Raw genomic sequence first — 18187 nt, forward strand, 5'->3', positions numbered from 1 at the left:
CAATGAGGACGTCTCCAAAAGAAAAAGCAATGGCGCAGCATCTCGTCTCAACACGTGGAGCCGTGCAGAACTTTGGTATATAGCTGTTACCCAATTCCATACGAACCAGGTGCTTCTTGCACTGTGCAGACTGCCCACGGCAGGTTTTTATGCATGAACAACAGAACAGTTCTTGACAAAAGTAGCACTCTGAGAAAAGAACACAAGAGCTAAAGAAGCTGGCAAGCCAGGATTTTGTTTCCTTGAAGGAACAGGGCAGAACTGGGGATCTGTCAGTAAAGCAGATGTATGTCATCAAAGCTGGGATGCAGCACCTCATGGCACTGCATGGACTGACATGGAACCTCCTCAGGACACTCTCACTGCCCACTGCCAGCCCCAAGACCCCTCTTGCTCAAAGCCCTCTCCCCAAGCCGCCTGCTAAGCACTAACATTGCCCAAACACAAAACCCGTCCTCAGCGGGTATTACAACAGGAAAGCAATCCAGTTTGGGACATCTTGGCGTGTTGCTTGTGCGCCACTCCACCCTATTTCTCCAAGTCTATCACGTAGATGTGTCAGCCATTCCTGGCTTTTGGACGTGGCTCTTTCTCCTTGGGAAGCCAAGCGATGCTTTTGGTTTCCACCCAGTGCATGCTCTGCTGCTGCTTGAACAGCTTGGGAACATCATCCAGGAACAGCCTTCCCCAACGACATGGCAAGGCACACATTCATACCGAGGAGCCAGTTTGGGTGTTGATGCCAAACCCCCGGTGATACACGGCGCGTGTCCACATCACAAGCAACAAGTGATCCTCTTTGTTCATCTTCCAGTTCCCACCAATTCCACCATAAATAAAGCCATTATTTACTGGCAGTTCCCAGCCGGCGCGGCAGCACTGCTCCCTGTGTGGATGAGGGTATTTCTTAGCAGGGAAACAAACCTACAAACGCATAGCTGGGTCTTCTTCAATATCCCCTTTAGTTCTTTAATGGACTTTGTTTATTTCCCTCTCTGCAACTGAGACATTTAATTGTGCTGAGCAAGCTGGTCAGTAATTACAGCATCTCACTAATACCAGTTACAGCGCCATAAATATATCCATGTAGGCAATTACTGCTCTGTAGAATTAGATCAGAGATTCTTTTACATCCGCACTGGTTGCCTAATTCGGACAACGCGGCGACCGATGGATGATGTACTTAAACAGGAGGTCAAAGGAAGAAATAGGCTTCTAATATTAAACAACCATATCTTCATAAAACTTTGTTTTATAACAAAATATCTTATTAAACACAACTTTTCCGATGCATATCTATGTATATATCATACAGAAGTGTTGGCTTAAGAGTTCCGCTATAAGGCAGCAAAACGCCTTTCGCTGCCCAAATGGAAAATACATTTTCAGTAAAGCTCTAGCTTATAAAAGCATCATCTTATGGTACACTGCCACCATCTCCCTGCTCGTGCTTTACGGGTACTGAGGCCCTGCAGCTGTGGTTGTAGTCTCTACTCTACCCTATGGCGACTCCTGCTCCATTTACTATTGCTCGTCTCGATGGTGCCAGGAGATGGATGGTTTTTTGGCAGGGAGATGAGGCAGAAATAATTACCTTGTCTTAAATCCTGCCATTTTTAATCCTTACTGTGGATGCGGAACTAATCCCCTCTCAACGGTCCCTACAACCCGAACCTGAAGATCACGAGATAATACTTTGTCCCCCTCCCCATCCTGCCCCACCCCACGATCTAGGTAAAATATGAAGAGAAATGCACAACTCCAAGGCTATAAAGGAGCTCGGTGGCGTGGACAAAAGCATCTCGGGGAAAAAAAAGTGCATGTGGGGACAGGGAGCATTTCAAGACTACGGTCAGGAGTTCACGTGTAACCAGAGCTCTCACTGCACGGCTTCAGAAACTGATGCAGTTGCTTATAACAAGGTAATCTGAAAAGTCTTCAGCTTTTCAGGATGACAGAAGAACAAGGGAGGACAGAGTAAAAGCGAAACGGCTGTCTGATCTACAAGAGATATCAAGGACTGAGGGTTTCATCGCACAGGAATCTGCGCTGCATTAGAGAAGGGGGGCTAATTGAAGGAGCAGCACACAATGCCTACAAGGTGCATGTGGGGGGAGGGGGATCTAGTGAACACCCGCTTTACAATACACATGGGTATAGGTGCTTTTGGACTTGATGTCTAAGAAACTGATCTGAGTGAACACATTCCGCTAGCATGGACCCTAAATGGAGACCCCGCAGCCGGGGGTCCCTGGGGAAAGTGCCAGGTTTCATTTCTGGTGCAACAACAACAAACAAACTTCAACTCGAGTCTTACTCCCTCCCAGGAGAACAATTTCAGCCATTCCACTCTCGGGACACAGCGGTGCAAGGTTAAGTGCTCATTGGAAGACCTTTCGGCATCGCAGGGATGTATCCAAGCCAATGGGGGAGCACACTCCTCACTACATTGCCGACCCACTACCCCAGAACCCCCTCTAACACAATGCCAGCCCACAGTTCCTTTCCCAAATTACAGGGCCTTGCTTTGCCTGCAGGCTGACAGTGCTACAGGCACGTGTTTCTAAAAGAAATCCTTTCTCTCTCATAGCATCCCTGTCTTTCCCTCATCCTGTGCGCTCACACCAACCAGCGGAGCTAAGCAGACGCACTGAACGCTGAATACCTGAGCTCTGATTCAAAGTGAACACTGTTTCAGATCTTTTTCTGTGAGCTTGAGTGTGACAAAAGGCTACGAGACAGCACCCAGATGGAAAACCAAGCTCGCTCAAACTGCAGTTGGATAGCTGGGGTGCTCTGGTGGTGCCAAACAACCCACGTTTCTTAGGGAAAGAAAAATAAACAGGTCAAATTCCGCAGCAAGTTATCTTCTCCCTTATGGGCCCTAGTATTCTTCAGCTTCAACAACTGACCATTCGTGCCAAATCACGAGTATACCGGAGCATCAAAGAAAACACAGGGGTCTTGCACACACCTAAACACACGCACTGAAGTCAGTTGTCACCTCAAGGTCACCTGCAGTGGGTGGTGGGCATGGCTCTGTCATCAGGGCGCTCGCTCCGGGCTAAGCCATTAACCTGCTATAGAAACACAACCAAACCTCAACTGACCGAACGAAACAAAAACCTTGCAAACACTCCTTCAATGCATGTGTGTGGGTGTGTGGGGGGTGTAGGTCGAGAGAGGCTACTTCATCCTGGGCTCCACGTAGATTTTATCTCCATCCCGAATGCCATAGGAATGCAGTGCTCGTGAGCTGTACTTCATCTCCTCTGGGCCGAAGGGGGCTTCCTGGTCCAAGTAGAAGAGCAGCATGTTGCTGGTTGACAGCTGCACCACAGTTTTTAAGTGCTTCTTCAGTTCTGCCACAGTCTGATCCAGACGGATCGACATCTCCTCCACTTTGTCCTGGAAATGAACTTCCACCTTCACACTGCTCTGCGGCCGAAGATCTACGACTGCCAAGGGCTCCAGCTTCCCATACTTTGTGATCAGCTCGTGGTACCTGCAGATAAAACAAGCCCAGAGTTACAGTACAGTCCCTCAGATGGCCATTGTACTCCTCAGAAGTCATTGTTTCACTTTGCTTGCAGCCATCCAAGGACACTATTAGTTTGCGAAGCACAGTTTAACATCTGCAGCGACTACAGAAACAACTCAGGCTTCCTTCCCCATTTTTCACCACATCTCCGGTACTTTAGGGAGCTGTGTTTTTCTTGTATGAGGCAACATTCACCCTTGATTTGAGTCAGACAACCTAAACAGACATCCATCAGGAATAAATTGGGATTGGTAAGAGTCTGCTTTCTGCTCTGCTAGCCTGATGCTTCACACAGCACACAACATTCCTCTCGAGCACAGCACTGAACATGTGCAAATAAGACCCAGAAAGCCCAGCACTCCAGTCCCTTTGCCTCGCAGTGTCCAGACACACTGCAGCACCAACACGAACCCTCCTGAGACACAGGAGTTTTGCTAGCAGACCTGCAGTGGCTCTGACACAAGTCCCACTGATACTTTCCCATTGGAAATGAGTTCTCCAGCCTTCCTACCCGAGGTCCAGCTCATGGAACCAAGCAGGCAGTGCAAAGCCCATCTCACAACCCCCCCCCATGTAGCATTCAGCTGGTATTGCTCCCACTGGGAATGCAGCACCCCCTTGCCTGGCTGGGAAAGGGGCAAAAAGGCAGCACAGCACATAATGCAATTGAAATGACAAAGGCTGAGAGCCGAAGAGAAAAGGTAACGTTTCAGAGGCCCTCCACTGTGTGCTGCACAGAAAGCTCTTTTTGTTCCCCTCCTGAGCCCAGGCCGAATGTGATCGGTGCTGTGTCACTGCTCCTGTCAAGAGATGACGGGTCCTGGCAGGACGGCGACCCCTGGGAGTCCTGCTTAGGGCAGGAACGTTCCTGGAGAACAGCAGCCCCTCTGTCTGAAGGGAAATGAGGTAAGGGCCTCCAGGCACTAGGATTTCCCTTGTCTCACAGACAAAATGGGCCTTCACTGGGGCTGAGTGTCCAAATGCAGGCTGGTGCCCTGCTCTCACAGTCACCTGGCTGATACCATCAGGCTGCTTTAGAAAAGCCATTAATGCTGGGAGGAGATGATGTGCTCCCCATGCTTTACCTGCTGGGCTATAGCTGCAGCAAGCTCAAATGCTATGCTATGTGTAGATAGTGAGGAAATCCTCATGGTGCTGAGTCCACAGGCTGGTGGTATACAGAGTACAATAAGAGGGACAAAGCTGCAGCAGGCTGAGAGGGAGAAGTAGCTCAAATGGGCTAGGACTACCCATATGCATGTTGTGAATATATATGGTTGCCTTTCATTTTCTTGCATCAAGAGAAGGCAGAACAAGCTTTGCAGCACGCTCCTCATACACTAACTGAAAGTTGGGAGTCTGAAAGACTGGATCCCCTCTGATCGATAGGGACAAAGGCACAATGAATGTTTGGTACCCTGGTAATTGGCACCCTGGAGACTCCCATAATCGCCCCTTGCAGCCTGGCAGGCGCTGGCTGCCAGAGCAGAGGATGCTGGAGAAAAGAGCCTGGCTACAAATGCCTGTGATATTCTGCAGATAAACAGTGGACCAGAGAAGAGGACTCATTAAAAACCCACAGACACAACAACGTCACTCCAGAAGCCAGCCAATATTGGATTGTACACTCAGCACTCCTTTCTAACTCACATCATCCGCAGAGAGAGATTATTTCTGTCCATTTCACTCCTTTTCCGATCCTTCCAAGCTGCAGCTCAAGATGAGGAACAACACAAATGGGGGAGGTTTACTGGGACAGAACTCACTGCTTGTTTATTGCACACTGTGCCTTGACAGTCTGGAGGGGGGGGCTGCTTGCACTGGTGCATTTTCCATGCATTGCTGTTGTCTCCCTCCACTTGAGGCTGCACTGCAATGCAGATGCTGTACCCCCTGCAACAACACGCGTGTGTCCTGATTTGATTCTAATTACAAATTGCCTTCAGTGAGACCACACCAGATCTGGAGGAAAGGGGAGGAAGCTCCAGCAAAAAAAACCCACATACACAAAATGCCTCTGCAAAGAATGGCAGCTCTCTGGGCTGCCAGGGCTGCTGTGCTCGGATCCAGGAACTGAACCCAGGCACGAGGGATGCTCTCAGCCATCTGCAGCCTCATTACAAAATACACTGTAGTGGAACAGCTCCTCCAGAACAGAATAACCCCCTTCAGTGGCTGCACAAGTCTCTTGGATACGTCGCACAGATGAAGGGACTCAGACAATGAGCCCATTGACTGAGAAAAGGACTTTAACGGTGTTTAAAGGTTAAGGAACTGAAGGCAGATTTCTGCAGTATCTTACTGCAGTGGCAGACAGTTAGCATGCTTGTCAAGATAAGCCCAGCCTCACCAGACAGGTGAGATATTAGTAACTTCTTACATGGCTAGAATGTGCTTCATGAGCTCCTGGTGCCACTTGCTGAGCTTACTCCTCCACAGCACATTGCAATCAGACACACAAGGCTCCCGTCACTGCAATGCCTACAGACACAAATCCAGAACAACAGGCAGGAACAACATCAGACCCTACCAGCTATTCGTCTTCCCTCTGCAGCCCAAACCTTCCTTCTGAGCTTGGGGCAGCACATCTGCTCCACTATGACCTGTAGTTAGAGAGTTCCTTAAATTACAAGACAGGAGTTGTCCTCAGTCTCATCTCCCTGACTACACTGGTGCCCTTTGCCTCTGAACTAACCCCAGTGTGCCTTTAGCAAATAGCAGCATCGCTGGACTCATCAGTATTCGTACAAACAATCCTGCCCTCAATTCCCCATTCCAACCTGCTGATGTCCTCACTGTATTGGCAGGCCATACACACACAGCTCTTCCAAAAAACAAGAGGCAGTTTCACCTGCAAGTTAATCTAAGGGAAACACTGACTGACCAGAGTAAACACCGACCAGATGCTGTTCACATCTTTGCCATCTCTTTACATTTCAATTCCTCACTTTCTCCCCACCTCTATCTGCCCCCCATCCAGCTCTCACACACAGTCACTCTTGTCCTCTTTTCTGTAAAGAAAGAGCTCTGAAGCTTCACTGTTTGGAAAGCTCATGAGAGTCATGGGCCACAAGGCACAGCTGTGCAGTGGCTGGGCACTTCACGATCCTTCCTCAGCCCATTAAGAAGCAGTAAGTAGATGCCGGTGTAAACAACACACAGACTGAGCAACATCTGTCGAAGTTCATTAGTTTACTAAGATTAACAGGTCATTGGGCATTCTTTTTGGCAAGGAAAAACCATCAAACTTGCCATTTGCGAGCTTCAAAGTGAGGGGACAGCTTCCCATCGCCAGGCTCGTTCCACACAACAGATGGCCAAGAGAATTAGATGCCCTGGCCTGGCACCAAAGAGCACAATCTGAACTGACTTCTGGGGACTCCCAAGCACAGGTAGATTATGAAGCCAGCTCTGGGATTGCAGGAAGCAATAAAGACCGTGAACTTCACAGTCACGTTGTTTAACAGCACTTGACACAGACACTTTAAGACTACATTTCACTCAGGAGTGATTCTACAAGTCATCAGACAACACTCCAATGTAACGGCATCAGCTCACACAGAACGAAGGTGGCAGGACAGGAGAGAGACAAGGAATGTGTTTTTCACGGACCGGCTAGCCCAGATTTCCCATGTAACATCAGCTCTTTGTTTGCCTTCACTTTGGCCTCACTGCCAGTTCTCCATTCCAAGACAAAGGCTTCATACCTGAATGGGACTTCCTCCTCTGGGAACTCCATGTAATACCGGATGAAGAATCGCTCCGAGTCCTCTCGCTCCCCATCACCAACAATGCTCCCATTGAGCTTGATGATAGATGGCAACCTGCTTGCAGACACCAAGAAGTACAGTCAGTGAGAAAAGAAACCCAAATAAGGGTCACCAACAAGACAGTCGCCCCCAAAGATTACAGGTTTAAGTTTACAGGTTTCTATTCCTCTCTTTCCCAAACAGCAAAAATAAAACCCCCAAAAATCCAACAACAAACCCTCCAGTCTTTCAGAGCAGTGAATTCATACAGAGCTCCATCTCTTAGCAGCTTCATCCTCCAATTAGCAGCTCCCAGCCACTCACTGTCATGTAACAAGTCTGCACGGCAGAGCCAAACAACACACCTGGCTATTAGCAGCTTCCTGCGCTCCTCAGTGGTGTAGGACTGCAGCAAAGGGATTCCTAGCAGTTTCACTTCCTCGAGCTTGGGAAAAGAATTTAACTTGTCAATGTCTTCCCAGCAATGCAGACCTGCTCAGAAGAGAAGATTTGCTTATACACACACAGATAATACATAATGTATCCATAGACAAACAACATATGTGACAGGCAAGTGTCTACTGAAGTTTGTCTGGAAGTCGTGTGCTCATGACACACTGAAAACACCTCTTTCATTTGCTTGCAAGACAGAGTAGTTTTAATTCTCCCATGCTGTTGTATCAGTCTGGGAAGATGCTCTATACAGGTGATTCGGGAGCTTAGCTTTTACAGTGGTGTCTGCCTTGCCATTCTTTCTACCCCCCTCCTTGGGACTTCTTGACTCTATTCAACTATCAGTTCACAAGCCACAGAAATGCAACACAGAATCCCAAGATCTTAAATACCCGGAATCAAAATTGCCAATGCTTATCAAAGGAGCACTTGCTCCTCAGTGAGCAGGCTTTGCTTCCTTTCCTTAGGTTTAAGCCTTTCTTATGTGGATTCTTTGAGCTCACACTGCAAAGCAGGTTAACTAAGTGCCTTCCACCCAGGCTTAAGACTTAGCTATTGCTCACACAGCGTTTAAGGCCGCAGAGAACAAAAGATGATGATGCATTAAGTACTTCTGCAGCTGATTGTGTGCTGTCTCACCAGTGCGTCACAGCTCTCCCAGCCTGCCCTGCAGTCTCCTCTCCACTTCCCAGTACTCTAATTTTCTTTCTGGAGCAGGAGCTGAAAAATCCCAGGGGCTGAAGTGTAAAACAGCCTCAAGCAAAACTCATGATGTTCTTCTGATATCTAAGGACAGGTGACAGGTAGCTTTGGCTGGTGTACACTTGACCCTTACACTCCACATACCTACACACCTGTGCTTGTTCCAGCCAAGATAAAACACAGAGATGGAAAGGCAAAGGGGACTCTTTCATCCTCTCTGCTGTCAGACACTTATTTATCCTTCCTCAGAATTGCCCGAGGCAGGGACAGGAAATGGAAGGAAACTGCTAACAAAAACAGCCCTTTGCCAGCTCACTTGGAGTAACTGCCAGTCCACTTTGCTCTGACTCACCACCTGGGTAATGACCGACTATAAAAAGGCAAAGCCAACAGAAATAAGCAAGTGTGCTTCCTGCTCATTTTCCTTCCCTAACACCGCATTCCTTGGGTCAGTGTGCTTCAGGTTATCCAGCAGGACAGACTGGGCCAAAGGTAAGTGGCCATTTTCATCTCTGCCACAGCACCAGAACCATCCAGAAGATTTAGGCTCCTGCTGTCTTCAGCTGCATTCTCTCACTCTTTGCAGGACGCAGTGCTGACTGCAGATTACTGCTAATGCAGCCTAGGAAGCAACCAACCCTCAGGCTTAAGTTTCAAGCAGCTCCAAGTGCGTTTTTCACCTTCTCAGAAGGAAACACTCTAATCAACTGCCATCACAAGAAGTGCACCACTTCAGGGCGCTCACCTGACTTGTGCAAATTGATGGATCTCAAGTTGGGGAACAGCCTTGCAAGGGAATCTTCTGTCTCTTCGATGGTGGTGAGGTTGTTGTTAGCCAGAATAAGTGTGTCCAGAGATGGAAACATAATTCCCAGTTTTCGAATTTCAGTCCAGTCTTGAAGATTATTGTCAGTTATGTGGAGTAATTTGAGAGACTGACAGCAAACTGGAGAACAAGACACTGTTTCATAGTCGTTAAGGCACAGGAAGAGCTCCTCCAAGCTGCAAGGGGAAGAAAGATCACATCATCATCTTAACATACCTTGTGAAATGATGAGCACCTGGGGTGCAGGGACACACACACTGCTTTAACATAACTCTCTTTAACGGCTTCTATTCGATTTGAAACACAGCAAAGAAACCCTCTGAGCACTCCTAATGGAGTGTTTCAATTGCTCTTCTCCGCTCCCATTTGTAGGCTTCATCCACAGCTCTACATGGGTCCGCAAATACTTTTAGCTGCACAACTTGTCTAACAGCATTTGGGATGGTGCTCCACATTCGTGCCTGATGAGCCACCAGCCCAGCTCCAGTGGTGATTGGTACTTGCTCTCAGTGCTTACCACTTAATTTAATGGGGTGCTTTTATACAATACATATTTGGCTCTACCAAAGTCTCCTATTCAAGAAAAGAGGTCTCACTAAGTTTTCAGACAGGTACATTCACTCCTCTGATTCCTGTTACACACACACACACTGGTCACAGGGGATATATTGCTGCCATCACCTCTGCTTACAGAACTGTGCAGGGAGGAATCTGGTATCAAACTGAAGCCACCGAGGACATCCGGGGAAACTGAATGCCACTGCCAAGATGGACCACGGCCAAGCCACAGAAATCAACACATTTGCACAGAAAAGCAGGATGAAATATTACTTGACTAGTGGCCAGACCCTCAGATTTACATCCCATTCAAAAGCTATTAGTGCAGGTATGCAGTGCACCATTCATCCTGCACTGAGTCACGTCCTGCATTGTCAGGATCATTACCCATCTCTCAGCGCCAGTATTTGGATGTGGAAGAGCAGCCTTGGTGGGCTCTGCAGCACTGCACAAGTTCAGCTGTTAAGCTGTTGTCAAGCCTTCGCTTAGCCATTTCCCAAGCTCTCAATGAAGAAATTCCATATTCCTCTACTTATCCAGTTCCTCACACCCCTCTCATCCCACATTAATTATTAGGATGGCCTTGAGCTGTGTGCAATGAGCCCCCCTTTCTCTCCCCATCTCCCCTTGCTTACTCAGGTAACTCCTGAAGGATTGTGTGGACTGTTTCCCAGGAAGCTTTGCTGTTGTTGAGCACAAGTTTGCGGACACCAGCGAAGGATCCAGCACACCTTCTTTCTAGAACGGATAAACTGAGAGGATTGGAACTCAAATTTAGAAACTCCAAGTGGGGAACGTTGGACACAATTTTACTGACCTAAGTGAGGAGGGAAAAAGAAAACAAGAAGAGAAAGAAAGATGTGTATCAAAAAACAAAGGCAATAGAGTACAGCTCTGGAGTGCAGCATACATAATGGATCATGGGATCAGGGTAGGTGCTGACCTGAATGCTGCCAATATACAGAAAGATACAGGGAAAGGTTATTAAAGTGGTCAATTTGTGGTCACCTAAAAATGATTAAGTGAACAGAACAGCCAGGCAGCATCAATTTGTAAAGAACACATCACGTCAATCTAATTTTCCTCTCTGACTGAGTAACTGACTCAGTGACAAGTCGCATAATGGAATGTCAGCCACTGGGGCCATCTGCACGCCGGTCACATCAGCAAGCAGAGGGCTTGGAACAGCCCATGGAATATTGCTCTAAGTTACAAGTTCAGTACAAAACCAGCAGACACCACAAGGGCTGATGAAGCCTCAGCTCAATTGATGTCATGCTATGGGCACTACCAGCTTTAAGAGTGAAACAGTCAAACTGGAAGAACATCGAAGCAACAAAACCAATATGGGATTTAGAACAAAAAAGGGCCTGCAATGAAAAGTAGGAATAACTGGATTTTTTCAATATTATCCTAAAGGTGGAAAAGTAGACAGGAAAGCTCCTGATGTGGGTAGGAAAGGCTGTCACAAAGGGAGTGGCAGCAAATGCTCCTCCATGCCTGCACCAGCAATTGCCTTAACTTGCAACATGGCAGACTTGCATGACATGGTTTAGATTAAGAGGTTATTAGCTAGCTGGGCATCTGGAATCCCCATCTCTGGGGGCTTGTAAGGGCTGATTAGATATTTATCTGCTGGAGACAAGCTAAGAAAACTTAATCCTCTCTTAGAGGAAGAGGCCAAAGTAGAAGGAAAACCTTTCATTTCCTGCTTTACTGTGGTTCACACAGAGGCCAGCAAATGGTGCTGTCCAGGGGCAGCCTGAGCAGACAGATGAAAGGACAGTGTGTGAGAGATGCAGCTTGTGTGACATGTGGATGTGCAGCAGCCCCAGCTGCTCAGAGTCTGACAGGGAGGAGAACTGGGAGCAGGGAGGCACCTCATTGCTGTGGGGTGGGGTTCATGTGGGTCACAGGACAGCAAGGCACTGACCCAGCTCAAAACAGGGATGGTCTTCATCTTCCCTGGCTCTGATCTCAACAGACAAGACTGAGCTCTCTCTCCTCCCCACCTTTTAGGTCAGTAAGGAAGTAACAGGAACAAGGTAACCTATCTCCAGTTCTGGCAGCTCCAGTGCCATACACTGACTCTGCTACCTGTTCAGAGATACAGGAGTTTAATGCGATGGAGACAGAACAGCTTCACATTGCTCGTCCTTTGTATTTAAACACTAAACAAGGAGTTAAAAGCAGAGCACAAACCGATGAGGAACAACAACAGACTGCAATTATTTTACTTATGTTACATTGCATTTTTCTAGCATATTTCAGCCAAGCACTTCAGAGCATTTTACAGCAGCATTCAGTGCTAATTAACAAGGCTTCAAAAGTGTCCTTTGATGTAGATGTTATTAAACCTGTTTCGCAGATGCCAAAACAAAAGACGGGAGAAAAGAAATACCTTGCTTAGCATTACAGATTTGATAGCAAAGCTGGGAATCAACTCCTGCTCCTCAGACCTCCTCTGCTCTTGCTGTTGAAAACCACACTGCTCATTAACCTCTTGACTTCTGAAATGCCAGTTCCAGTGCTTTGCACAATATAAAATACATATATTTGTCACCCACAGGCCAAGATCATAAGTCAAGAAGAAAATGGAGTCAAGTGCCCGAATGGATTAAATTTATCACATTTATGGCTGTCGAGCTGTCAAACTAAATAAGCATCATCTTCAAAAATGAGTAAGAACTCACAAAGTAAACAGAAATTTATCTCCTTCGAATGAATGGAGCGCTCTTATAACCTGCGATGCGTTTGCATTCATCACAGTAGCCACCAAGGCCATTCAGAGGGATGCACACAGGACCATCCTACCTCGTGCCAGTCTTCCAGCTTATTGTCAGAAAGATCAAGTTCAGAGACGTGAGCACAGAAGGCAGCGATCTCGTTCTCATCCCCTGCACAGGTTATGCCACAGCTGTTCAGCACCAGCACGCTCGGAAGGTTGAGACGATCTGTAAAGGTGAAAGAAAAGATGCCCTGCGGTCAGCACCACTTTGATACAGACAACAACACCTCAGTCACAGCGAACACAAAGGAGGTGTGAAATTCATCACAAGGCAATGATCTGCCTGAAATTCCACCATTTCCACATGTTTAAGAGGTACTGGGATAAGGGTGGTTCACATGACAAACGAGCAACATAAATCAAGAAGTCTTCTTGCATCTAAACATGACACATGGCACAGTATCGCAGCTCTTCAGTTACGACATTACTTTCTGCCCATAGCACAGCAGCAAGGACGGTCCCTTGTACTCGATAGCCAGTTTTGGCTTGAACTTACACTCCTCCTCAGGCATCTGTTACTGCAGATAGGAGACAGCACTAGCTGGAGTGTCAGCTGCACAGAGCCAGGCCCCCTTATCCTCTCATGCTTAGCCCACATGGGCCAAGGATATATTTAAACACTTCTTTTTTAAGCTCTTCCTTTGCAACAACGTGCGTGCTCCTACAACCTGGAAGAGCTTCAGCCTCTGCTCTGCCTTCTGCTTCGGTTTTACTCTTATCCCATCTCACGCAGGTAAACGTTCTCAGCTATTTTGCAGGCAAGGACTTAAAGCACTGTCACAGCTAAAGCCAAACCATGACAAACTAAAAAGCTCTGCATTGGTCACAGGAAACCTCTTTGATCCAAGAAATCCCCATTTCTCAGGTAGGTATGTGCTGGAACATAAGAGAGAAGGCACTGCCTGAAGATTGCATCGGGATGGTTCTCAGTGTTAATTTTGAGTGACATGCTGTATGTTTTATCCTTAACTGACCTCAGGCCCTTTTTTTCTCCTCTGTCAAACTCATTTACTGTACATCCCATCCAGCTCTCTTCTGTGCCTATTTTTCCCCCTTGGGGTTGGTTATGGCACAAATTGACCTGACGGAAATTTAAACTAAACTCTCAACCAAAGATGGGCAAGAGGTTATCCAAAGAGGCAGCAGGTCGGTGGGATCAATGGGCATCTCAGAGTCATCTGTACAAACACAGAACCGAATGCAAACATCAGAGCTTGAGGGAAGACCAAAGGGCGTCAAATAAACCCAGTTCAAAGAGCATGAAATAGCAACACAGATTCTGCAGTGCAGAAGACCAAAGGATGTACATGAGCAGCGCAGCGCTTCAGACACACATCTGTCTTGATACTGCCTTCAGGCAGTACAGGCAGAAGCAAAGGAAAGGGATTTCTCCTGCAGTTCAGCAATAGCATGCTCAGAGATCAGCTGATGCCTTGAGACGAGAACCAAAGCAAACCACAAACCCACTTGAGGTGCTTGTCACAAAAGGAGCCTCACTGGAGATTCCACAGCTCAGCACCTGGTTTGATACACAGTGCAGTGTGCACTGGGCTCCCTCTGCACCCACAGGCACCTCATGATACCACCAGTATGTGGAACAACCCCAAATACAGATCAAGCACTTTTGTATCACTCCAGCCACTAACAGAGCAGCTGATATCATTGGGCTGATCAAAAATAAGCTGCAGGGACTGCTGAGCCCCCAGAACTCAGTGCTGCACAGGACCTTCATTTCAGCTCTCACCAAAAAGATTCTGATTCTGCTGTGCTGGCAAGGGAAATTCAGTTCATTTTATACAGCAACCTTCATGCCCTCGATCTGCTTTCAGTCTCTGCTAGTCTAGTTTCTCACCTTTTAATAAGAAACGCATCATAACACAGCAGGATTTTTCTTTTTCTGGGCGATTCAGGGCAGTTCTTCATTGAACATAAGAACAAACAAGAAACTGTTCCCACTGACACACGTACCTTTCATAGGTGAGCCCTGTGGAGTTGCTGGGACGTGCACACCCATACCAGGGCCGCGGCGATACGGGAAGTTCTCAGGGCTGTATTTCTCACAAAGAACTTGCATGAAACTCCTGCCACTGGGTTGGTCCATGCTCCTTTCTTGGACTTCTGGTTAACACAGAGAACAGAGAGTGCAATCAGTCATCGTCACCTCCAGCCTTGGGAAGGTGGGATAGAAAGTGACCGGCCAGGTCATGGATTTTACTTCTTTGTCTTTCAAATTAAAGATTACACTGATATGGAATTCATCCCCCAACTTCCCTTTTCTCTATGGAAGGGCCCCCAGCCTGGGGACTCCTAATTGCTGTGCACTGAAGTCACGGCGAGGTCTTTACACCCTGATGCAAAACAGTTCTTCCATTGGCTGGAGCACCAACAGTTCTCCATGTCCTCTGCACTGTCAGATTAAGATGTGCTTATGATTACACCTGCATGGCACAGGTCAACACCACCCCAGGGGTGTATGCACTTCACCTGGACAGAATGAAGGAAACAAACAGCTTTTTGGGTGGGGAAAAAGGGAAGGAGGAGGAGGATCCACAGCACTCTGTAGGGAGACACTAAGCAAAGCAGCCTCCAGTTGCTCTGTTAAAATCAGGCCAATGCAATGCAGAGCCTGGAGCACAACAGTCTCAGCTAACTGGCCTCCATTAGCAGGCACACAGTGTGTGATGAGCTACTCAAGTTGGAGAGGAAAGGGCTCTCAGGACTCTCATCTGCACTGGCAGCAGTGTCTCACTCAATGCAAGGGCAAGTATCATCACTTCCCCTCTGCCTCCACACAGAGCTGCAGATGTTCTGCGCTGCTTGCAGATCTGGCCTTCTAATTAGAGCACAAGTGCTGTGTCATGCCATGCTCTCAAGAACATAGGAGGCCATCACTTGGCCAGGCCAAAAAAGCACGTCCTGCCAATTCCATTTTGCAGCTGTTCAATGTGTCTCAAAGATAAACGTGCCCTTCATATCTAGGCAGGCCACAGAGCAAACAGCACAGGGAAAAGGACTCCACAAACCACTCATGGGCTGCTTGCTTGCTTTGAGAGATAGAAGGGTCTGCTGGAAACCTGCCTGGCACAAGAGAACAGTGGGGGTCTGCACACTGCTGTGCCCACAGGAATGGACCCTCCTGTTTTGCTTTGCCCCAGCTCCATTGAATTTGACATTTCACATCATTCTGGATGACAGAACCACAACTTTGACATCACAGAAAGAAGCCTGTCCTTTCCAGCTGCAGTATCAGCGCACTGACCCAATGACAGCCATGCTCATCACCTCTGAACTGCACACATTTACTTTAGCAAGCCAATGTCAAACAACATCCAAGGGCAGTTATTTTCTCCTTCTCGTGAGATTTCATATTAATTATAACAATTCATCACACCTGTGGCACTTCTGCATCATTGCCATTATTTAAGAGCAAGGATTAACAAAGCAAACATGACACATTTCCCATGAATGCTGCCTGCACACGAGCAGCACGGGGCAATTTGCAGGGTGCACATTTCTATGCGTTGACCTACTGAAGGAACAATTCATCCTGAAACAACCCTGAGCTGTCCAATGACAGCGTGGGTTGCTAATGCTGCGCTCTGTCTATGGGAGCTGTTGATTTGCAGCCTTGGTTGCACTGCTGGAAGGAGGTGGCACAAGGTGCTGTGAAGAGGAGCATAAGAACACTGAGAGTGACATGAGAATCACAGAATGACCCGGGTTGGAAGGGACCTCAAGGATCATGTAGTTCCAAGCCCCCTGTCTAGCAGGGCCACCGAACATACACATTTACTAGATCAGGTTGCCCAGGAGACCCCATAGACCCCATAGAGACCCCATAGACCCCATAGACCCCCATAGAGACCCCATAGATCCTCATAGAGACCCATAGAGACCCCATAGATACCCATAGAGACCCCATAGAGACCCATAGACCCCCATAGAGACCCCATAGATCAGGTTGCCCATGGCCCCATCCAACCTGGCCTTGAACACCTCCAAGGACGGGGCATCCACAACCTCCCTGTGCAGCCTGTTCCAGGGCCTCTCCACTCTCCTAGTGAAGAACTTCCCCCTGACATCCAACCTAAATCTTCCCTCTTTCAACTTAAAACCATTTCCCCTTGTCCTGCTATTGTCAGCCCTTTCCAAGAGTTTACTCCCCTCCTGGGTGAGTAACACTAAGAAACATCCCTCAAAGCATCCAACCCAAGCCTCGGGAGCCACCACAGCGAGCAGAAACATCACCAGATAGAACCCAACAACACGAATAAAGGGTTGGGGGCACAGTGGGGCACATAGAACCCCACTGACATCCCACCCCATGGCAGCTGTAGGAGCGGACCCGCGGCCCTCAGGGTTGGCCCCACGAGTGGGCCAACAGCCCGCAGGCACAGCAGGCAGGTCGGGCCCGGTACAGCCGGTACCACAGCCCCCTTCATGCCCCCCTCCCACCCCACTGGACCCACTGCTCCCCCTGCCCGGCCATCACGGCTCCCCCCTCCCGCAGCCCCCGGCCCATCTCACTCACTCAGGCCCCGGCGGCCGCGTCCCTCATCGACCCGGAAACAGCTCGATAGCAACCAAACATCACGTGATTATCCGTCACGTGAGCGGGGCCGGCTCGGTTGCCATGGAGACAAAGATGCTGTTTGCGGCCTACTCGCGGCCTACTCTGCCTGCTCCGCCTGCACCGGGGAGGGTTGGGCTCCATCCCCCGCTGGTGCTCAGTGCAGCCCCGGAGTGTGACCACAGAACAGCTTAGTGCTGGATGGGACCATAAGGATGCTTGGTGTTACCTTCACAGCACCCCAGGCCTGGCCTTGCTCCTCATAAGCACAACTAAAGCTGCAGCTCTTCATACAGAGCCTCGTCTATCTATCTGTGGAGAACAACTTGTTTACATCCTAATGTATATTATGAAAGCCTCAGTTGCTGTTCTGCATCCTGGGGTAACACTGTGAGGAGGGCTCAGGCTGTGCCACCCACCCAGCTCCCCTCCAGAGAGCAATTCATGCCCTGATTTCCCTGTAAAAACACATTAAAAACAATTGTCCAATTTCCCTGTAAAAACACATTCAAAACAGCCCTTTGCTGTTCTTTCTTATTACCCTGTTGACACAACATTGGTTTTGCTTTGTACCCAGTCAGGCCAGAAATTCAGAAATGAACATTGCCTCACCTGTTAAAAAAAAAGAACCATCTCCCCACAAGCTCTGAATAGCTTATTTGGTTCTTATTTATACATTCCAAGCAGAGCTTTGTCTCCATTTGCTTCTCCTTTCCCCTCCGCTTCTCGTATCTGTTTCAGGGAGATAAAGAACTCCATTGCATTCAGAGCCTACACTGGTTTTTTTCCTCGCTTTTTGTATTATTCCTCCCGCTTTACCTGTGCTATTTAGTTGCTAGAAGGAAGAAAGAACAGCCTTCAGCTGGCAACCTGCACCAGCAGGCTACATTTTAATTGTAAATACGCTGTAGGTGCTGCTTTCTATAGTTACAGATCACCTGGATATAACAGCCATCTGTCTGAGCCTCGCTCAGTGCTCTAAGTGTGAGAAAGTGACCGG

General features: G+C 48.1%; 1 protein-coding gene across 1 annotated transcript; it reads right to left on the reverse strand.

Annotated features, from left to right (window-relative positions):
* Positions 1-943: 943 nt before the first annotated feature.
* Positions 944-17264, reverse strand: TBCEL (tubulin folding cofactor E like). The gene is made up of 8 exons (XM_015884044.2): positions 17149-17264; positions 14586-14735; positions 12644-12783; positions 10465-10646; positions 9191-9447; positions 7656-7782; positions 7249-7365; positions 944-3505 (listed from the first exon to the last, which is right to left on the reverse strand). Exons 2-8 carry the CDS (start codon positions 14716-14718, stop codon positions 3187-3189), a joined length of 1275 nt encoding a protein of 424 aa, XP_015739530.1. The 5' UTR covers positions 14719-14735; positions 17149-17264; the 3' UTR covers positions 944-3186.
* Between the last annotated feature and the right edge of the window lie 923 nt (positions 17265-18187).

The sequence above is a fragment of the Coturnix japonica genome, chromosome 24 (genome assembly GCF_001577835.2).
Source record: "Coturnix japonica isolate 7356 chromosome 24, Coturnix japonica 2.1, whole genome shotgun sequence".
NCBI lineage: Eukaryota > Metazoa > Chordata > Aves > Galliformes > Phasianidae > Coturnix > Coturnix japonica.

Bases quoted from the DNA above. Each gene is read 5' to 3' on its own strand.
- TBCEL (XM_015884044.2), bottom strand. From the start codon at position 14,718: ATGGACCAACCCAGTGGCAGGAGTTTCATGCAAGTTCTTTGTGAGAAA. The intron at 10,647-12,643 runs GTAGGATGGTCC...CTCCTCACTTAG, and splicing joins AGCTGGAAGACTGGCACGAG to GTCAGTAAAATTGTGTCCAA. The intron at 7,783-9,190 runs GTGAGCGCCCTG...TCTTCTGAGCAG, and splicing joins CATCAATTTGCACAAGTCAG to GTCTGCATTGCTGGGAAGAC.